The sequence below is a fragment of the Aedes albopictus genome, chromosome 2 (assembly GCF_035046485.1).
Source record: "Aedes albopictus strain Foshan chromosome 2, AalbF5, whole genome shotgun sequence".
Lineage (NCBI taxonomy): Eukaryota > Metazoa > Arthropoda > Insecta > Diptera > Culicidae > Aedes > Aedes albopictus.
This window is the reverse complement of record NC_085137.1, coordinates 49,183,326-49,206,188: the sequence shown is the minus strand read 5'-3', so window position 1 is coordinate 49,206,188 and position 22,863 is coordinate 49,183,326. Positions and strand designations below refer to the sequence as shown.

Below are 22,863 nucleotides of genomic sequence, written 5' to 3'. Positions count from 1 at the left end.
AATTGCTTGAGTAATACCCGGAGAAATTCTCCAGTAGTTACTTGCAATAATTCTTTGGCAATTTCTAGCACTACCGCTCCCGCAATGTCAGGGAATCTTACATTTTTTCTTTCTAAGGAATTTTTCATCAATTTCTACTTCGAAATCTTTCAGTAATTCCAGCTGAGAATTTTTCCTGCAGTTTTTCCCGGGGAAATCTCAAGGCAAATGCTAGGAATCCTCTTTAAATCCTTTGGGAGAATTCATCACCGTTAATATACGAGGAGCTTCTAAAGGATTCCTTATGAGCACTGGTCCTAGGATCACTGGTCCAACAATTCCTCCGGTTAATTAATTAACTGTTTCAGCCGCCGCAGTGTCTAAAATAAATTCAATTTGTTGTTATTTACATCTGCAATTTTCTAATCAAATTAGCCTGAGCCTTCTTTGATGAAATGGCTGGTTGTTGCAGAGGAAACATATCGTGTAGCATGACATCGTACCGGTGCAACTCATCAAACAAACGATAGGTTCAATTAACAACTCGCCTCTCGTCTTCGTGCGCCGGGCACGTCACAACATGGCTCGCAATCGCACACACACAACGGCAAGGCGGCAAGCCAACACGAACCGAAGCAGGAACGACGCGTCGAATGGCGGAACGCCAGACTATTTGCACACGGTGCAAATTCGAGAAAACACACTTTTTTGTAGAATTTCGGCCCAAATCAACACGAAAAACCATCCAAATCGAATCAGGTTCGATAGGATCAAAAATGTTTATCGGAATAGCTCAGTTGGAATTAGTTTTCGGTTAATTTGCGTCGAATCAATACAGATTGCGTCCATTTTGAACTACGTCTTTATTAATACTGAAAAATACACTTGAACAAATCGTCCAATTAGTTTTACGTTTTTCTCTGGTGATGGCCACTATACAGGGGGCCTTACGATTTTTAAGGGTTGCGCGATCAGACATTATCTGCCAAAGCGTATTCCCTTTCACTGAACTAACGAACGGGTGGTAAGTCGGAGTCTATAAGCTGTACTTCAGAAATTTGTCTAGGATCTTCCACAGGGCAAAGAGTTGATTCGTCGTTGATCGGCACTCACGAAAATCAGACTGATTTTTGCTGAAAATGGATTCGTCTAATTTATTTTAAGCTTATTACAAGTGAGCAAGAACAGAATAATAAAATGCACTGCTGTTTGAAGCTTTCTTCTTGAGATTTGTGCGTATAAAGTTCTGATGCACAATTGAAGCGGGATTTCAAGAAGTTTGTCCTTAAACAGGTCATGCGAAAATAGTCTTGTAGTGAAGGCTTCATTCTTCATTATTACAATAGGTATCTATAAGAATCAGGAGAATTAATTGATGCAGCTGTTTCCTTTTCTGCATAGGTACAAATTTTCTCAACCGTTCTTCATGGATTTCGGATTCATTAACAGTGCAAACAGCAACAAATTTGAATTATCTACAAGTTTCACTTTGTATTTTAATTATTTTTTGACTTTGATTTAAATTACTAAAATAAAAAAAAAAAAAACAAAAAAGATCCTTCGATTATACACTTTCTTTCCGCGCATTCTCGTTTTGTGTTGTTTTGTTTCCCTTACTGCGCTAAACTAAATTACAAATTCATCTGGATTCCAGTTTTCTCGACTTTTTTTTTGTGTGGGTGTCTTATATCATTTTCACCATCTTTTTCGTATAAATAATTTATCTAAAAACACTTTAAATAAAGTCTCTTCCATTGTTGTCTCTTGCATATTTTTTACTCTTTTTTTGTCTCTTTATTTTTCATCCGAAATTCGCGTTAATTTGCTGCTGGGTTTCTCTTCTCTTTGAAAAGACTTCGTTCCTACTGAGGGGTGTCAAACATTTTCACATTCGGAAAGGGGGAAAATGAACATATTTTCTCTATATTTACAAACTATTTACAATTGTTGACTCGATGCATACCTTTCTACACACAGGAAACCAGCACGCTCGCGCTCACTCGCAGTTTCAAGCAAACAAATGCTTCATCTCTTTTATATGGTAATAATATTATTAATTTTTCGCCAGTCTCTTTTGCAGATTATTTTCCAAAATTTAAATTACATCTCACACGCTTTCACTCTTCGTTATTTCTCATACGTGCTCGTTGCTGCTACCAATAAATTAAATATTTCTTTTAGTTCAATATTCATACTGAACCCGGTGATTTGTTTGCCTTGCACTCTCGGTAAATTGTTGATTTTTTTTATCAATATTGTTTCGTTAGTCTCTCGGTACTCACAGTAAAGTTTAAATATTTCAATTAAAACATTTCCATTTTACAAAACATTTTTTTGTGAGAGACAGAGACGCTGAGCTTATTTTTGGAACCTATCGTCTGCTGCTTCGTCTCAGTAATTTCGAGTACACCAACGTTTGTTGCTTGAGGTGACACTTGGGAAAAGTGCCCAGTAATTTTTCCAATAAATTTCGTTCTCTCTCAAACTTTCTTGTTATGGAACTTTGAGACGAAAAGCTTCAACGCCGCATAGAATGTTGTTACATTCTATACCTTACTTCTTACAACAGTAGCTCAAACATCACGGAATTTCAGGCGGCGCAAATTTTTTCGAGTCTGTGTAATTTGGTATAAAGTCGTTTGGCAAAACGCAAATAAAGATCAATTAGAATAATGGTCATTTGGCATAAAAAATGTTATACCGAACAACTATTATGACAAATGACTTAAGACCAATAATGTCAAACGACATTATGCCATACGTCCAGTTCCCACTGTTTCTCTTGAACAGATCGGAGAAGAACGTTTTCCACACGAAACCATCAGAACACAGCTAGTACTGCGGACCATCGCAATCCGATACGGAATAACTAGAACGAAATTTCTCATTATTTTCTGCGAAATGCTCATCACTTTTAAAACCATTTGATTCAAGATGATCATACCAAAATTGGATGGTTTGGTAGGTAAATAGTCTACGTTTCTTTCCTATAGACGGGTGTGGTTCGGTAGATGGGATACTACAGCTTTCGCACTTATTTTTAGAGGAAAGGACAATACTACGGGTTGTACCACTATTGCTACCTTCAAGATTGGCGCACCTTCAAATCATCTACTTAAATGTGCATTCACAGACGCTTTTATTTTGTTTTGTAAGGTAAATAATGGGATCATCTCTCCCGGCATTCTCCACTGATATTGTTTTTCATACACCACAAATGAATATATTAAACGTGTATCTCGACTCTATTGTTATTTTTACACATCTCTGATTCAACGATTAATAATGTCTCTCTGGCGGATGTACCTACTTCTATCTCTCTCTCTAGTCGTAATCCATATCACTAGGTTCGCTTTCCTCTTCCTCTGTGCTGGACAGTTTTCGTCTTTTTTTGCGAGCACTTCGCGACGGGAGGTTTTTCCTGCTGGAGGCAGCGTTTGTCGTTGCCGCCGATGGCCTCGTGGAGGATTTCGGCGTCCGCGTACCGACAGCCGACGTGGCATTACTGCTCGCCGAGGTGGCAGTACTGTTCACATTGTTGACGTGCGGCGTGGCGGCACTGCCACCGCCGACGTTGTTGCTCACAGGGGTGGTCGTTGTGCTTTCTCCGCCGGGATTCGCACTATTGGCATCGCCACCTTGCTTGACCGGGGTGGTAACAGTTGAGTTCGGTTCGGAGTTCTTTGGCGGGGCACGATCATCCTCATCCAGGAGGTCGGGATCGTCCGGATCGAGCCGCAGCATTAGCTGTTTGAACTAACGGGACAACGGGAAAGGAATGTTGAAATGTTGAACACGTATCGTCTAGCAAGAAACTTACATCCAGATATCGTTGCACGAGCTCTGCTCGGTCATCGTCCGACTGGACTGCCATCGTTTGGCGGTTCTCCTTCAGCAGCGTGATGGTAGCCTTGGGATCGAACAACGAGTTTGATCTCCTCTGCATTGTTTTATCGTAGATTTTACCCGCTTCCGATGGTGAGTATCGAGAAATTTTGCTGAAATTGAACAGTTTGAATTTGTTAAGCACGATATAATCTATGTTTGTTATCTAGTTAAAGTAAAACACTGTAGGGTGGTAGTAAAAAACACAACATAGGCCGGATGACTCACTTGACCACCTGCCAGCAGCTTGCTTTAATGTGCAGCTTCGATTCAACAGAGAGTACCACGCTTTGGTAGATCGATCAACCGTTTGCTCAACGTAGTTCACATGTACCGTGTAGGCACGCTTATTAGACCGGTCGTCATCTATGGGCACGAAACATGGACCCTACGTGCAGAGGACCAACGCGCGAGAGTTGGCGGCGGAGTGCAGATGGAAGACGGGACTTGGAGAAGGCGAATTAACCACGAGCTGCATCAGCTGCTAAGAGAACCAACCATCATCCATACCGCGAAAATCGGGAGGCTACGGTGGGCGGGTCACGTCATCAGGATGTCGGATAGCAACCCGACTAAAATGGTTCTCGAGAGTCATCCGACCGGTACAAGAAGACGTGGAGCGCAGCGAGCTAGGTGGGTCGACCAAGTGGAGGACGATCTGCGGACCCTACGCAGAGTGCGGAACTGGAGACAAACAGCCATGGACCGAGTGGAATGGAGACGGTTACTATGTACAGCAGGGGCCACCCCGGCCTTAGCCTGATTGGTAAGGTAAGGTAAGTGTAGGCACCAAACTTTGCGCAGTGCCAAACATTGCACATTGCAATTTTTTCTACATTCATATTTTTCACACATGCCCAAAATCGCTAGCTAGTATGCCATGGGAAAAAGTTTCAGGTATCAGAAGGCCGGCTCCAGAGGCACGTTATCCTCCATTTGGGACATTTGTCATTTGGTATAAGGCCGTTTGGCATAAGGTCACTTAGTATAAAGACATTTGCCGTAACGGTCATTTGGCATAATAAAGAAGGGTGTAATTCGATTATGCCAAATGACCGTTATGCCAAGTGTCCATTATACCAAGTGAACTAATGCCAAACGACCTTATGCCAAATGTCCCGCTCCCCATTGACTGTGATTGACCTGCGGGGAAGGCGTCTAGCTGCACGCTTCCTAGTGAACGGCATAAATTTTCCTACATTCAGTTCGATATACCACTTTTGTTAGAATTCTTCATTCATGGGCTTCGTGGCCGTGCGGTTAGCGGCGGCAGTCGTCTAGGCGTATCGTAAGCTTCGGAGTGTGGGTTCGATTCCCGCTCCAGTCGGTGGAAACTTTTCGTCAAACGAAAAATTCATCACTGGGCCACTGGGTGTTCTGTGTGTTGTCCGTTGTCTAGTATAAGTAATGTGTTCAGTCTGTGCAGCCTCTGGCTGAAGACGGTGTGAATTGTCTTTTGTTTTTCTTCGCTGCTTGGACATAATTAACGACGATTTGCGGATCTTTGTTCGAAAAAATAAGCCGTGTCATTCGCAAAGAATGCGTTTGGTACGCCATCTACCATCAGAACATCAGAAGTGGGGACGTTGCAGAAAATTGGGCTCAGGGCTGATCCATCACGCCAAAGAGGAGAGCGAAACATTTGGCAAAAAGTCATTTGGCATAAGGTCGTTTGGCATAAAGACATTTGGCATAATAGACCATAATAGACACTTATTGGCATAATAAAGAAGGGTGTGTATTTCGAGTATGACAAACAGGGTGTGTACTCAAAACTCAAAATAAAAATCCCTGAGTTTTCCAGGTTTTTCCAGGGGAAATTTTGAATGTTTATAATAAAAAAAAAATAAACCAAATTTTCTAAAAGTTTAATACTCTTCAAAAACAATACAAACTTATCCCCAAAATTAAGGACCATGTTTCAAAATTTTTGAGGGTTGTTCCTGGGATTTCTACGAGAGTTTCTTCCTGGATTTCCGCAGAAGTTTTCACGAGATATCTGTTGTCGTACCTCCCGATATATCTTCCAGAGGTTTTTTGATATGCTTCCAGAGTTTCTCGCTGGATTCCTCCTTCCATTGAGGAACCAACCTTTGCTCCCACGACCCCCAGTCGGTTGTCACCCCGCTTTTAATAGAACAATCGCAGCATGCTTGCAAGTAGTTGGGGGATCGCGAAACGAAGGTTGGGAAACCGTGTTATAAGGAATATCGTAAGTTATTCCGGGAGAGATTCCGAAGAAAATCCGTGAAAAATCTTTGCAAGAACTCTGGAAGTACCTGGTTAAGAAATCCATAAAGGAGTAGCCAGAATCTCGGGACAATTTTTGGTAAAGATTCTAGATAGAGTTCTGGGAATAAAACAGAGAAAAAAAAACTTAGGTGGCACTGCAAGGAATCTGGTACAACTACTAGGAACAGACTGGCTCTGAAATAAATAACGGGAAGAATTGAATGAGAAATGTCAGCAATAGTTCCTGTAGAAATCCCAGATGACACTCCAGAAAAAAAAATCCTAGGAGAAAGTTCATAATATTTAAAAAAATCTAACAGACATCTCAGAACCATCACTGGCAAGAATCTTCTAAGAAAAGTTTCAGGAAACTCCTAGAGAAATTGTAATTGCTCAGTCCACACCCAGGCCGACAACTGTCAGCCCATCTGCTTGTAGGCAGATGTGGACCTACTAAGCCTCCCCCGTTAACATGTCCTACACCGAATTAGCACACCGGGATCTTCCACAGGCAGGCGCTGGCGTTACCAGTCCCAACAAGTGTCAGATACATTAAATAGATGGGGTGGAGGATATAGGAAGATGTGGGAATAGGATGGGAAGAGGCAGAAAATGAAGAGATAGTAGAAAGGTTTCGATTTTGTTGCTGAAACGAGAAAAAGAAAGAATGATAAAGAACATTTTAGTGATATGTTCATAGATTATGATTTGGTCGATAATTTCTCATCTATTTTGTTTCCATATCGTTGCATCGGTGACCATTTTCATCGCCTTTCTAGTTTTTGTTAGGGCCATCTCGCGTTTTTTTCGTCATGTCCTCTTTGCCGGTTGGCGACGTTCGGGATGTAAGTAGAAAAGCATGCATTTAATATGATTAGTACGACAGTAATTGTGATTGCTCAGTACTTCCAGCCAATTTGTCCGCAGTATATATCAAGCATCCCGTTTTAACAAGTCCTACACAGAATTAGAAACCCGGATCTCCCACAGACAGTCCTAACTAGTGCCAGATAAGTTCAATTGAGGATAGGAAGCGGCAAAATGAGAAGACAGTAGAGAAGGTTTGGTACATTGGTAGCTGTGTTCATGTGATGTTTGTCTGACATTGAAAAACTATTTTCCGTAAGTGTTTAACTCTCTACCCCAAATGTCTGATCAGATGTATAGTTTGGCAATTCTATGTCCATACATCTTTTATCAAGAAGGAATAATGTTGTTTACTGTTATAAGGGGCAGCTAATGCATTGTAATCCAGAATAAACCTACAGAAAATGTCCCAATAAAAAGTTAACACTAGTTCAACTAACTACACAAACTAAAAAGTGTTACATATTATGTTTTACCAATGATTCCATCCTAATCTTGACCCTAACATAGTTATGCGCTTAGTGTAAGTGGACGCCGCTTATGATTTTGGTTGGACGATGATCAAAAATAGTGTTGTTTCGACAATAGTCACATACTATGCCCTACGACATTGACGATTCTATTGTCTATGGCTCACCTATTTGGCGCCACCCAGCAGGGACTTGGTCTGGTACCCAATTCAGTATATCCGCTCCACGTAATGTACCGTACCTCTTTCGATTTGTGATATATTACGCGGAACATTACTCTCTTCATTCGGATAGCGGCTATGTAACCCATTGGATTAAAAACCTCCATCAAACATGAAGCGATTAATCGGAAACTGAAGACTCTATACCAAATTTGGCTCAGAGACAGGTAATCAGCGAGGTCAGTTTTTCTCGTTTGTCAGAGACGATTGATACGTATTAAGACAAACTTTCCACTGCATCTGGCAGCAATAATTGGTGCTCGATCAACATTTCGAGTACCTAGCCCAATTTACACAAGAATGCCAAGGATCACCGCTCATGCTTTACAATACAGTTGGAAAAACTAGAGCAACACCAGGCCACAATGATGCATAAAGCACTAAAGCGGACCGGAAGTATCGGTGAGCCAGCCCCACCTTCAGGAAACTCCTAGAGAAATCTCAACTTAAAAATAAACCACGCGAAAATCTTTAAGATATATCCCAGCTGAAACTCCTGTATAAAACTGTAGTGTCTACCTAATGGTTGTGTGCATAGAATATCTACCTACATGAAATACTATTCATGACTGTACCTAAATATCTAGGTATGATTCATTATGTCTACCTAAGGTAGTATAAATACGGGTGGTCATTGGACCACACAGCGGAGACTGCACAAGCCTAGGACTTGTCAACATCTTTAATATTCTTCTTTTGATGGATATAAAAAAAAACTAGGAAGTAACTCTAGAAGAAAGAAATTTCCTTGAAGATATTACAGTAGACGTTCGGTCGGTGCAAACGGTTTAACTGCAAGTCCGGTAAGTGCAACAAATTTGCAGTTATCGCACCGCCAAACGTCAAAATGGTGCGCCATGTTAGCCCTAATGAACAGTCGAATGAATTTTTCGTTCATTTTACGTCAATTGACGGCTTGTTGACACTGTCAGTCGTTGCAGTTATCGAATTTTCGTTCGCTACGTGAAACGTAAACATGTTGCAGTTATCGAACGTCTACTGTACAAGAAAAACTTTGGAAGAAATCTCGGGAAGAACAGTTACTCCTGCAGAAAATTCATGATAAACTCCTTGAAAAATTCTTGCGGGTTCTCTGATGGTTCTCGTACTCGTTTTATGGATACGAGTTCTTATAAAGAATACGTTATATATTCTGGTAGAAATCCTATACAAATTTCTTTGAATAAAACAAAAAATCCCTCGAGCCCCTCGGAGCAATACCGGGAAGAAATTCTGTAGCATCCCGAGAAAAGCTCCAGGAGAAATCGGTCGGAATTCAGGAATCCAGGAAAGAATACTGGAAAGAAATTGGAAAAAAATTGAAAACGAAATACCAAGAAAAACGGCATGAAAAATACGGAATGAATTTTGTGAGAAACCCTGGAAAGGATTCCACGAGGTACAGCATCCGCTCGATAACTGACTGCTGTTTAACTGAACTGCTTTTTAACCGAGCGCTCGATAACTACTGGGCCAAAGTCCAGTTAAAAAGCAGTTGTTTGTCAAAACCCACCTAACATTTTCAGTGCTATAAGCTTCAGTCATTTGCTTTCTGTTGTGTAACCATCGAATTGAAGCAGTCAACGCTGAATAAAAGGAAAGCTAGTCAAATATAAATCATAAGCTAATACACGACTGCAAAACAAGCACCATACAGCTACCAAACTCGGAGTTCAGAAATCAATCACTTGTCAATGGGGCTGCCTTCACTTGATTCTATTCCAACCTCGGGAGATTTCCCGGAAGATGTGAAAACTTGAACAAATCGAATAGGAGTCCTCACCAAAAACACAACAGCTGCTATCATACGGTACAATTCGTAATATTGGCAAATCCACATCAGCAGCGCTTTAAAGGCCGTTATGCGATATCATTACAGCTAGAAGCTGTAATAAAGAAACTGTTTGTATACAAACACGGTTTGTCAGATGTGAAGATTATTGTCAAAACAAACTTTAAGTGGCATTATAGCTACTACACAAATGCTTTACAGTTATCCATCTCTGTGTTGAGAAATTATTTGAGTTGCTTTTATTGCACTTCAATTCAACTTCGGAAGATTTGTCGGAAGATGTGCTATTCGAATAAGAGTCCCAACCAATAAAACAGCTGCTTTTAAACAGTACGTTTTGTGATGTTGCCAAAACACAAAACAGCAGCGCTTCGTAACTGTTTAATGAACACTCTTTCAGCTAGAAGCTGTGTCAAAAACCTGTTGGCGCAACCACACAGCTTCTTCATCTTCTTCTTTTCACCAGGGTTGGCAGTCTACTGAAAGACTATACTGGCCAAGTCTTGTCGTAACGTGTTCTGTCAGTTCGGCTGACAACCAGCCGATTTGATTGTGCAGTTTTTATTCGATTATTTTTGACGAAAATCGTTTTTGGGCATCAGTCTTTTGATCGGTGAATGTTTTAAAGTGATTATTGTTTAAATTAATGTGTTTTTTAATTAGTTTTGTATTTTAACCCTCTCTTACCCATGGTAGCACAGGTGATCCACTACTTTGCACTGTTCATACAAACACAGTATTAGTTAGATCATTTCCATTTTTTCGTCAGATGTTTGTATATGTTTAATGAACTATTATGCCAAGTTTGGTGAAAATCTTTCTGCTCGTTTTTGTTCTAGAGCTAAATGATTTAGCGAAAGTCGGTATTTTTTCTATGTTAATTCAAACAATATTTGAATATTCAATATTCCGAAACATGAACATTATTTTCAACGGAAAAAAATACTAGCATGCCCTACAGTATGTATATTAGCACAATAAAATACCGTTTCACAAACAAGTTGACGATAAAACACTAATTTTTATGAACAAACATGTGGATCATCAGTGATCCATTGGGAACATATCGACATTTTTATCCTTCTTGATCTAACTTGTTCCTTGTTAAAATGTTTGTTTACATCCAAGACATTTGCCATTAGTAATATTACTAATAGTGTTTCATGTAAAAATGTCATTATTTCATATAATGTAATCTATTTAGCGCCGGCAATAAGTCGCAGATGAATCCAGGAGGGTTTATATGGTACGAGGAGTGAATCCAAAGATTTGAAGCGAACCATGTCCGAATAACTGCTTATGATAATTGCAAGAAGTTCGACAAGTTTCATTAAGTTTTACAGATGGGCTAGATAAGAATTTGGAGATTAATTAAAGGTGCAATAGACGATTTATAAATATATAGTTTGAAAAAAAAGCAACATACAAATAAACAACTAAATTTATATATGTGCCTTCAGTGCATCTATCTTCCCAATGGATCACAGGTGATCCACCTCAAATATCAAATTTTTCATTTCTAACGATATTTTGGAGTAAAACTATACATCTTTTGTTCTAGTGATTTGTTTAGGAACTATTTTATCTATTTTTAAATGTCAAAAAACCTTGTGGGAAAGAAAGGGTTAAGGTTTTAATATTAAGTTAATTTAACTTTAATTTCTTGCCTGAGCCCGATGGACATACCGGATCGGTTGATCGCTGCTTCGGAACTGTAACCACACAGCTTGTGCAATGAAAACATTATTGCGTTTGACGTTTCACAAGCTTTTGCAGGAAGAAGCTGAAGTAAAACAAAACGAACTATTTTCGATGCTATTTATATATACATAGCAGTGTGGCAACGAGGCCATCATCGGGACCAGTGGATACGGAGATCGGGAGTTCGATTCCAAGTAGCGGCAAGTACTTAAATTGTTCAATTTTAAAAGCAATTTTAAAGTTAACTACAGTTGCACATGTATTCCATCACGGTATCCATAACCTAATTGTATTTAATCGATAAATTTGGGGATGCTGTATAACTATTATTTAACAACTGTGAAAAGGCTGAAAAAGCGCCTTCTCAATATGTTATCCAGTTAGTAATTACATAGGAGTCGAGAAAAGAGCTATGACTTGGTGGCATAGAAGCTGCTCGCATAGTAGATAAATGTAGGTTAAGTTCGCCAGATTCAGTGGTATAGGGCTTGCTTCTATGCGTCCATATAACACAGTAACTCAGCATCAAACCGTATTGAGGACGCTTTGTTGACGTTTACATTCACAATAAATGTTAGTTAGGAATCGCCATGTTTCTCACTCACGCTCTTGCGTCAGATTTTCATACTACATGTGTGTAGAACTGAACGCCAAAGCTTCTAGTGTACTCACTATATCGGATAAGTACGGGTTGGTTTGGTTTCGAACTGATCTGGATGTGGTTTTTGTCAAAACAGCTTTGCAGCTGTTAAGCTGACCAATAGCACACCTGATTAAGCTTACTGATCAGTAGAAGATCAATAGTTTGTACTCACCAATCTGTAATACCATAGATATCCTTCAAATGCTGCTTGAGTATTAGTAAAAGCATGCATCCCTGCGCCGAGGTTATGCAGTTCTGCAGTTCCGTGGTGTCCTCTGGTAGTCGACTGAGAATCACATCCTGGTCATCGTCGTCGTCATCTTCCAGTGGATTCGGTGCTGCAAAGAAACCAATCGTGTTTTATGTAAGTTTCTCTTCTATCCGTTTTTTCTAAACTGCCAAGATCTACTTACGCTGGTCCGGGTTGTTCTCCGCACCAGGCGGAGGTTTCAATCCCTCGCGAAAGGTAGCCAACAGATTGGTACCGGTGACGGATATCAGCACATCAATATGATGGATTATGTACAGCGGCTCGTCCTGCACCATGTACGGAAAGTAGGCCAGATTGTCCGCCAGGTAGAGCATCTGCTGCAGTGAGATCTTCCCGTCGTCGAACTGTTTGGTAATGGACTGAACGAGCGCCCTCCGCTGGGGTTTGGTATTGCGCAGCAAAGTGTACAGGAAACCGTTTAGCGCACTCGGTGGCTCTTGCGGGTCTTTGATTCTGTCGTGGAAGGATGTACGAGAATAAGCATGGAAAGTCATGGAAATATAGATGAGTTTGCCGTACCTATATCCTCTAACTATACTACTGTCGTCTAGTTTCTGTAACAAGACTTGCAATTCGTACGAGTACTGCAAACCGGCGTGAGATTTCATATTTACAAAGCCCGGGTACTGCTTGTCAATCTCCTGGAGATGACGATCTGCACTATGTGCAACCTGTGTGAACGAATGAAGCACGTTTGTAATTTGGACAAAGAATCCGATGGTTTCGTCGCTTACCTCTCTTTCTGGGTCCGTACTTAAACATATTAGGAAAGGAACTATTTGTACTGGATGTACCAGACCCTGCCGCAGCACAATCTCCACCACCCGCATTGCCCACATTCGTACGCCGGTGTCCCGGTGCAGGAAACTCCGCAGGATCTCCTTCAGATAGATCTGAATCACCCTACTCGCCATACCGGACGACACATCGCCCATCTCTTTCAAATCTTCGGTTTGTGATTGCTTGGCCCCTGTGGCGAGTAAACAAAGTATGCAATAAGTAAGAAAAGAGAAAAGTTTATTTTATCTTACATTCTTTGTCGTTGCGAACCATCTTGTTCTCCTCCTCGGTCAGATACATTAGAATGTTCTTCAGGACGACAATTTTCATCTCGGTCAGTACGGTGTCCTGCGTGAGCAGGTAGTTGTAGTAATCCCGCAGTTCCTGCTTCGTCAGATATTCGTAGTTTTTCACACAGAAATTGCCCATCGACAGTAGCGTTTCTTTGCAAATCTCACTATGACTACACGACAGAAAAAATGCCAACGTACTGTACACATCCTCGCAGATATTGGCCGGTAGCGCTCCTGTTCGTAAAAAAAATATGTTTAAAAAGCTTACACTAAGATGGAATGGCACTTTATCGATCAGAATCAAATTACCTTGTGCGTCGTCTTCACCGCCGTAAACATCTGGCTGCTTGAAGTCAAAATACCGCATGATTAATCCTACCGTATAAATACTTCGCCTAAACTGGGGCCTATACAGTTGCTCTATTGGGATCGACGGATCGGAGATTAACTTCTCTTTACTAGATACTAATCCCTTATAGTAAAATCTGGAAATAGATCAATAAGAACAGTTACGATTCGAGTGATACAATCCTCTAGGTTCAGACTTACTTCGAAAAACAGTCTCGTATTAATGTGTAATTCTTGGTAATTTTATTTACAACCGCCGACAGACAGGACACACAACTCAGCACCACTGCTTGACTCTGCGTCACGATGAGCATCATTAGATGCGATTCGAGATCGGCAAGGAAAATCTCGCTGGGATGTTCCATCAAGGGCACCACCTACAACGGAAGAGAACATTTCCGGTTTTCTGAAATTTCACCTTTCGTACACTGATATATGTTGCCCTTTACTGGTATTTACCAGATTTGTTGGTTAGTCATAAACATACAGAAAAAACTTGTAGTTAGAAGGCACAGAATATACAAATTGAGAGATAAATTTGTCAAAAAAAGCGCGTTATGTTGAGATTCGAACACACGACTCCGTATTCGCTACACCGGCGCGTTAGCCAACTAAGCCACAGAACAGGTAATAATTCTGCGTAATAGTAAGCCAAACCTAACCCGAGTACAAACTATGAGTATTCCTTTTTTCACGAACCATCTCTCTTTCGGCTTAGATGCCAATCCATAACACACCCGCGTTTGTGCCCAATTACTACAAGTGAGAGCGAATTGTATTTCTGTATGTCCACCTTTCGTCGCTGGGTCTAAACCACCACCTACCTGTTCCAGAATCTCCGCCACACTACTGATGAACTTGTAGTTGATGGCATTCTGGCACCGTATGTTCAGATACGGTTCCAGGGTCATCGCGTGGTTCACCAGTAGCTGCGGTTGAATTTTCGAGAAAAGATGTAGCGCCGTTATGCAACCAACCAGTTTCTTGTTTTCCGAGCTCTCCAGCTTCATGGTTGCGTCCACCAAGCCGTCCACTATCTGCTGGCAGGCTTTGATCAGCGTTTTGGGGATTTCCTTCTTGGCTTTTGAATCTTCTTTGTTTTCTTTTGGTTCAAAAATCTGTTGGGAAGGCAAAACGGAGTGTTTACAGGTTATCATTTACAACAGTTCCAAACTTCTGTTACGACCAAACTCTGTATAAAAATCTTTAACTTGTTCCGCTAGTTAATGAACCGGAGAACAACAAAGCTGTTGGTAAGAATGTTTGTTTTGTTTTAATACTTACCGATTTGAGTAGCGCGTCGAAGCCCTGAGTGCCAGTCTCATGGGATGAGCAAACCACATCGATTATTTGAGTAATTTTTCTATCCATTGCCGCCTGCAAATAAACCTCGATTATAATCATCATTATTTCTATTCTCATTTATCAGATGCACCTTATCATTAGGATTGCACGGATGGAACCACATCGTCATGAATACGTCCATGACCAGCTTTTGAATGCCCTCCTCGTCGTTGACCCGCCGAATCATTTTGACGCAAATGTCCGGGATCTTCTCCTGCTCCGGATACTCGATGCAGATGTCCCGTAGAATTTTGATTACCCGTTTTCTTACCGAAACTCCCGTATCCTGAAAGAAAGTATCAATTGAGTCATTGTACATCGCACGAAGAAACAAACCCTATCAACGCACCAATATCCGCGTAGAAATCATATCGTAATACTGATCGATCAGGTCCGGATCGGAAAGGATGTACTTTCCCACCAGATCCACCGCTGCTTCCCGCACAGAAATAGCCGTATCCAGTAATTTCTGGTGGACGCCCATCTGCATGTCCTTTCGCGCCAACACCATCTGGTCCACCTCGACGATGTTGCCCAAACACTTCATCGCCCGGGTTCGTATCGCGACGACCGGTTCCCGCACGACTAGGATGATTTTCTGCAGATATTTGTCGAAACTTTGCGAAAACGATCGCTTGCTGGCCAAGTACTGCGCGATCAGGTTGGCGTTTCCGTAATCGATGTAGGTTTTGATTTCGCTTATTCCGGCATTTTTGTCGCCGAAGGGACAGATCTGAGACAGGTAGGTTGCTTTCCGAGTGTCCAGCAGCCGGAAAATCTCACTGTTCAGTTCCTGATCCACGCCGGTTTTGACTTCTTCGATATCGGAATCGATTCCCCCACCATCCGAGTTTTCCGATTCGCTGGTATACTTTTTTCGTCGTTTCGCCTGCTTTTTCCGGGAGGCATATCCTTTCTCGCCGGCGGCGATGTTTTTCTTCCGCTGGATGATGTCCCGGTACCATTGTGTGATGTAGAAGTGCCTCGCATGGTTCCACACGATGTTTCCCTCCTGAGCGTTTGCCGCCAGGAAGTCCAGTAGAATCTTTTCCAGGAATTCGGTTCGTTCCTCCTCTTCGTCTAACTGAAACTTGGAATTCTGCTTATACTCGTCGCCTTCCTTCTCTTGTTCGATTTTGATGTACTTGATCAAGGAATCCATCGTTCGGACCTTGCATCGGGACTCTACGGTGTCTTTCCGTAGCCGAGCGGCCACAATGCCAAGGTATTCGAGGGAAACTACCCGAATGGACTGCTCCACGCCTTTGTCGGACATCTTCTTGACCAGCATCGTTCCCAGTAGACTCAGCAGCAGTTCCGATGCTGGCCACTCCGGTTTGTTGACGGTAGTTAGAAGATCGTGTATAAAGTTCTCGAATAGAGGACGGAAATCCGTTTCGCTCGACCGGCTCTTACATTTGTCCAGGAAGGTTGCCAGAAAGTTACCCCCAATGCTCAATGCCGTGTCGTACTTCCCGATGATGTAGAGATCAGCCGATTTGGGATTACTGCTGTTAACGATTTCGTTGTTCGCTTTCTTCGGATTGCTATCGCCCATGGCTTCCGGTAAAACTACGGCACACTGAATCAACTGTAGTACGAGAGCCGTCATCATTTGGATGTTTCCGGCGTTGTTGACCAGCTTGTATGGGCGGAGATTGCGTTTCGAGTGCGGAAGACGATCGATCGACGAAAGAATGTCCGCAACAATGTTCCGTCGGTGGTGAGAATACTTTTCGTTCTGGAAAATGGACGTTACCAGGTCGAGACAGACAAACTGCAACGTTTCGATGTTATCTACGAAGAACGGTTCAACGCCCAATGCCGAAGCATGTATTACGATCGTATCAACAAAGTGAAACTTCTCGAACATGGTTACCAGCTGTTTGCCTAGCTCTACGATTTTCGTGTACAGCACCGAGAGACCTTTCTGTTGATAGCTGGGCATCTTTTTCGACTTTTTCCCATCGGTTTTTTTCTTCGTCTCGACCGAGTACACCGGATCATACGAAGGGAATACTGTTTCTCGCAGTTGGAACTGCACAAACTTGATGATCGCGTCGATGTTATCCTCCTGCAAGAACTTGGTGCTCTTGCAGGTGTAGATCGAACAAATCAACAGAGCTGCTTCCATGGCATTCAAAATCTTCTCAATGCACTCGTCGCCGACCAGATCGTCCTGCAATTCCGTCCCACTTAGATTTTTTGCCGAATGCACCGACCGCATCGCATAGGTAATCAACAACGTCAGCTTGTTCTCCGGAATGGCATCGATGGCATTGCGCGCCTTCAGTTTCGCGGCTTCCGAACTAATACTGCTGAGCATGCTTGTTGGAATGCACTCGAACTGCTCGTCCGCTTCGTCCAAATTTGGTGCCTCCGTTTCGTCCAGCTGATCGAATATCTTGCCCATGATCGACATAAACCTCTGGTAGGTGTTCGTATTCATCAGTTCTTCCTTGGACAGTTTCTTCACCACCGGTATCACCATCTTCTCCACCTTCCTGAGCTTTGGCTTACTGAACATATCTTCCGGATTCATTGCATCCTCCTGAGCCTTCCGTTTCGCTAGCAAACCGGTGTACCTTCGTTCGTCTTCCTTCATTTTGCTGAAGATCATTTCGGCGCTCTTTTTAACCAATCCCAACCGCATCGCCAGTTTGGGTTCAGCCTGAGAGAACTTCTTGAGATCTTCCTGCATCATGGTCATATGATCTTCACTCAGTTTTTCCAATCGAACCGAACACTTTTTCAAACTCAGAGAATCCACCTCACCCATGCTGACCATCCGACACAGTTTCTTAAGATTCACTTTTTGCGGCTTTTTCACTGGGGTTTGATTGGCCTGTTGGACCGGTTGCGGCATTGGTTGCTGGCTTACACTGGATGGCGTTGTCGGAGCTGATGTGGTGGTGGTCGTGGGCGTTTTCATTAGGGCTCCAGAAACAGCGATCGACGTTACCGGTGTTGGTGTGGTCGCGGCAAGTTTTGGTGCATTCATGGTCGCCCGTTGCAATGCTCCCGCCACCGATATCGGCCTGGGTCCTGAAGGAGGGGTACTTGTTTGTGTACCTCCCGGTGGAACGCCACCCGGTGGACGCGGTTTATTGGGTGGAGTGGACATCGGCGTTGGTTGGTTTATTCGCTGAACAGGAGGAGTAGCTGCCTGAGCTTGCTGGTGTTCTTGTTGCTTCCGCAGACTGGTTTGGGTGGGATCGGTTTCCGGTGCCGTCGTACCCTGAGCCGGTGACGGACGCCCTCGAGCGTCCAGATTTTTGCTCTGCTGCTGCTGGAGGTATTCGCTGTTGCGTGGTGCAGCTTCTGGCGTTTTGATAACGTGATTGACGTTGTGTTGTTGTTGTTGTTGTGGCGTTTGTTGAGTGGGCACCTGCGACCGGGGATACGGCTGATGGTTGTTCACGGCGGTCGTGTTTCCATTCTTTAGCTGAGATTGCTCGTTGATCGTTGCCGTTTGGGATTGTTGCTTCGGTGCTGGCAGCGGTGTACGTTGTTGTTGTTGTTGTAGTGGTTGAACGTGGTTGGTCGTGACGTGCTGGTTGTGTTGGACTGTCGTGGAGGCACTGTTTAGGTTGTTGTTCAAGTTTATCACATTCTGATGCGATTGTTGTTGCGGGGAGACAGTCTGGTGTTGTTGGTATATTGCCTAAAATAAGAAAAAGTTTTAATCGATTGCAGTGCACAACAGAAAATGTTTGAGTCCCTCACAAGATTCTAATGGAATCCCTCTCAGGACTGAGAGGGAATCCCTCTCAGGACTAAGAGGGAATCCCTCTCAAGATTCTAAGGGAATCCCTCTCAGGACTAAGAGGGAATCCCTCTCAAGATTCTGAGGGAATCCCTCTCAGGATTCTGAGGGAATCCCTCTCAGGATTCTGAGGGAATCCCTCTCAGGATTCTGAGGGAATCCCTCTCAGGATTCTGAGGGAATCCCTCTCAGGATTCTGAGGGAATCCCTCTCAGGATTCTGAGGGAATCCCTCCCAGGATTCTGAGGGAATCCCTCTCAGGATTCTGAGGGAATCCCTCTCAAGATTCTGAGGGAATCCCTTTCATGGTTCTGAGAGAATCCCTCTCAGGATTTTGTGGGAATCTCTCTCAGGATTCTGAGGGAATCCCTCTCAGGATTCTGAGGGAATCCCTCTCAGGATTCCGAGGGTATCCCTCTCAGGATTCCGAGGGAATCCCTCTCAGGATTCCGAGGGAATCCCTCTCAGGATTCCGAGGGAATCCCTCTCAGGATTCTGAGGGAATCCCTCTCAGGATTCTGAGGGAATCCCTCTCAGGATTCTGAGGGAATCCCTCTCAGGATTCTGAGGGTATCCCTCTCAGGATTCCGAGGGAATCCCTCTCAGGATTCCGAGGGAATCCTTCTCAGGATTCTGAGGGAATCCCTCTCAGGATTCTGAGGGAATCCCTCTCAGGATTCTCAGGGAATCCCTCTCAGGATTCTCAGGGAATGCCTCTCAGGATTCCGAGAGAATTCCCCTCATGAATCCGAGGGAATCCCTCCCAGGATTCTGAGGGAATCCCTCTCAGGATTCTGAGGGAATCCCTCTCAGGATTCTGAGGGAATCCCTCTCAAGATTCTGAGGGAATCCCTTTCATGGTTCTGAGAGAATCCCTCTCAGGATTTTGTGGGAATCTCTCTCAGGATTCTGAGAGAATCCCTCTCAGGATTCTGAGGGAATCCCTCTCAGGATTCTGAGGGAATCTCTCTCAGTATTCTGAGGGAATCCCTCACAGGATTCTGAGGGAATCCCATTCAGGATTCTAAGGGAATCCCTCTCAGGATTCCGAGGGAATCCCTTCTCAGGATTCTGAGGGAATCCCTCTCAGGATTCTGAGGGAATCCCTCTCAGGATTCTCAGGGAATCCCTCTCAGGATTCTCAGGGAATCCCTCTCAGGACTCCGAGAGAATTCCCCTCAGGATTCTGAGGGAATCCCTCTCAGGATTCTGAGGGAATCCCTCTCAAGATTCTGAGGGAATCCCTTTATGGTTCTGAGAGAATCCCTCTCAGGATTTTGTGGGAATCTCTCTCAGGATTCTGAGGGAATCCCTGTCAGGATTCTGAGGGAATCCCTCTCAGGATTCTGAGGGAATCTCTCTCAGTATTCTGAGGGAATCCGTCACAGGATTCTGAGGGAATCCCATTCAGGATTCTAAGGGAATCCCATTCAGGATTCTGAGGGAATACCTCTCAGGATTCTGAGGGAATCCCATTCAGGACTCTGAGGGAATCCCATTCAGGATTCTGAGGAAATCCCTCTCATAATTCTGAGAGAATCCCTTTCAGGATTTTGAGGGAATTCTTCTCAGAACTCTGTAGGAATCTCTTTATGATTCTGAGGGAATTCCTCTCAGGAATCCGAGTGAATCCCTCTCAGGATTCTGAGGGAATCCCTCTCAGGATAGCGAGGGACTCCCTCTCAGAATTCCGAGGGAATCCCTCTCAGGATTCCAATGGAATCCCTCTCAGGAATCCGAGGGAATCCCTTTTCTCAGGATTTCGAGGGAATCCCTCTCAGGATTCTGAGGGAATCCCTCTTCTCAGAATTTCGAGGCAATCCCTCTCAGGATTCCGAGGGAATCCCTCTCAGGATTCTGAGGGAATCCCTCTCAGGATTCCGAGATAATCCCTCTCATGATTCTGAGGGAATCCATCTCAGGATTCTGAGGGAATCCCTCTCAGGATGCGGAGGGAATCCCTCTCAGAATTCTAAGGGAATCCATCTCAGGATTTTGAGAGAATCCCTCTCAGGATTCTGAGGGAATTCCTCTCATGATTCTGAGGGAATCCCTCTCAGAATTCTGTAGGAATCTCTCTGATGATTCTGAGGGAATCCCTCTCAGGATTCTGAGGGAATCCCTCTCAGGATTCTGAGGGAATCCCTCTCAGGATTCCGAGGGAAATCCTCTCAGGGAAAATCCTGGAAAAAATCCTCTCTAGATTCTGGAGAAACTCCTTTCAGAAATCTAGGTCACTCTCAGCATTCAGAGCGATAAAACTCTTCGATAATCCGTCTAAGTATTCTGGCAGAATCCCTCTTTACAATTTTGGAACAATCCCTCAAACAATTCTGAGAGAATCTCTCTCAGAATTCTGGGAGAACCCACTTCCTACCGAACAAATAAACTCACCTGTTGCTGCTGAGACTGCTGCTGCTGAGCAACATGGTTTACCAACGGTTGTTGTTGCTGCTGCTGCGGCTGTTGTTGATGGTGCTGTTGTGAAACCACCGAATCCGGAAGCGCATTCAGGGAAGATCCAGCAGCTGCTGCTACCGGCTGCTGAATTACCGTCCGATGAGGATCAGTCGGTTTGTGTAGTTGTTGTGGTTGTTGCTGTTGCGGAGGAAGCTGTTGCTGCTGTTGGTGGAACTGGGATACTTGCTGATTCTGGATCACCGATTGGTGTGAGACGATGACGTTTTGATTATGATACTGCTGCTGCTGTTGTTGTTGTTGGTGTTGTTGCTGCTGCAACAGTTGCTGTTGCTGCTGCTGTTGTTGGAAGATTTGTTGCTGTTGCTGGCTATTTTCTGCAGAATTGGACGAGTAAGCAATATTTGGAAGGTTAATAACTTGCTGTCGGATGATGACTTTTGAAGATGGCGATGGTGTTGTTTGTGGTGATTGCTGTTGATGTTGCTGCTGCTGTTGTTGTTGTTGGTAAGGAATTTTAGTCTGATTCCGCGTTTCAAGGGGTGGATGATTAGAGTGTTGAGACGAAACAGGGGATTGGCTTAACACAATCGGTTGCGAAGGCTGCTGCTGTTGGGAAATCTGCGAAATCTGACTCAAATAATCCTGCTGCTGGTGTTGTGTTTGTAGGGAAGAGTAGTGTTCGCTTGGGAAATTTGGGATTTGTGATGTAAAAACTAGAAATAAAAGAAAAATAAAATGAAGAACAAACCGGTGCTAGTATCTTCTTTATTCTGCTAAGAGCAAGTAAGATACAAAATGGCAAAAAGCATGAAGGTTATTTTGCAAGCAATGGATTCAGTGAACAATAGCATGAAGGAGTAAGTATATATGGCAAGAAATTAATATTTTCGTTTAGCGCGTGGTGCGATACTAGGTACATTGAATATCCCGTTAGCGGTTCACGAGTGTTCAATATGTAATCACAGCAAAAGAAATGATTCGAGATAGACGCGGCCATTGTAGGACTAGGTATTTACATAGCCAACATCAACAGCAGATCAACATGTTAACAGTTATTAATACAAGCGTTATGAAGTTAGTAGCGACATGGACACTCAACACACGAACAAATTGTAGTGTTTATAACTTACTTATTTTATGTTGCTGTTGCTGTTGTGCAAGCATCTGTTGTTGTTGGTGCTGCTGTTGTTGATGTGTAGCGGCGGTCTGAGGCCTATTGAACACATCCGCCCTGCATGATCGGATAGCCTGCAGAAGCAGGGGTCCATCCTGCATCGATTTGCTGGTCGATGGTTGAACATATTGATCCTTTAGCTCGATGTGATCCGAATTGGTCTGCTCGATGGCATTCACTAGCTGACCGATCAGACTATCATCTCGCGTGGCCAAAAGATTGTTGGCCTCTTCGGCGACGCGCGGATGAAACAGCAACGAACGGTTCAAGGCAGTCGAAACCGTCGACAGGGAGTCCGATATCGGCAGCTCGCTGAGCACTACAAGAGACAGATGCACAAAGTAAGTAAATATGAAAAACACCCTATAATGAAAACTGTAACTTACTGTCCGAAAGACTGGTCAATCCAGCCAGGGTGGTGATTGGGACACTTGGTATATCGCGATCCCCCATGGTTGCCTGCTGTCAGTCGCTTCCAAAATCGGTTATTGTTATTGGAGTAGGTGAAAACGCAAAAGCTCTTTCTCTTCAGCGTTGACACACGTATATCTCCAGTAAATTTCTGGTTGACTGCTACGTGCTAATGTTGTATTAGTGAAAAATGCATGCTGCTGTAAAGAGACAAAACAGAAACAAATTAGACAACACCGCTGTTCGGAGTCTTTTAGGAATAATG

General features: G+C 43.4%; 1 protein-coding gene across 4 annotated transcripts in view; it reads right to left on the bottom strand.

Annotated features, from left to right (window-relative positions):
- Positions 1 to 22,863, bottom strand: part of LOC109409124 (nipped-B protein) — a 104,381-nt gene that overhangs the window by 53,534 nt on the left and 27,984 nt on the right. For 2 of the 4 annotated variants that reach the window (XM_062849663.1, XM_062849664.1), the window contains exons 2-17: positions 22,574 to 22,798; positions 22,144 to 22,506; positions 20,987 to 21,726; positions 15,176 to 18,490; positions 14,918 to 15,112; positions 14,767 to 14,859; positions 14,307 to 14,600; positions 13,684 to 13,859; positions 13,444 to 13,619; positions 13,093 to 13,368; positions 12,796 to 13,031; positions 12,581 to 12,732; positions 12,204 to 12,514; positions 11,963 to 12,128; positions 3,800 to 3,977; positions 1,445 to 3,735 (exon numbers count right to left, since the gene is read on the bottom strand). In XM_062849663.1, the coding sequence (XP_062705647.1) occupies positions 3,304 to 3,735; positions 3,800 to 3,977; positions 11,963 to 12,128; positions 12,204 to 12,514; positions 12,581 to 12,732; positions 12,796 to 13,031; positions 13,093 to 13,368; positions 13,444 to 13,619; positions 13,684 to 13,859; positions 14,307 to 14,600; positions 14,767 to 14,859; positions 14,918 to 15,112; positions 15,176 to 18,490; positions 20,987 to 21,726; positions 22,144 to 22,506; positions 22,574 to 22,640 (7,170 nt within the window). In that variant the 5' untranslated portion in view covers positions 22,641 to 22,798 and the 3' untranslated portion in view covers positions 1,445 to 3,303. Of the gene's footprint in view, positions 1 to 1,444; positions 3,736 to 3,799; positions 3,978 to 11,962; positions 12,129 to 12,203; positions 12,515 to 12,580; positions 12,733 to 12,795; positions 13,032 to 13,092; positions 13,369 to 13,443; positions 13,620 to 13,683; positions 13,860 to 14,306; positions 14,601 to 14,766; positions 14,860 to 14,917; positions 15,113 to 15,175; positions 18,491 to 20,986; positions 21,727 to 22,143; positions 22,507 to 22,573; positions 22,799 to 22,863 lie in introns of those variants that run through there. The other 2 variants (XM_029871224.2, XM_062849665.1) reach the window with 2 other exon arrangements.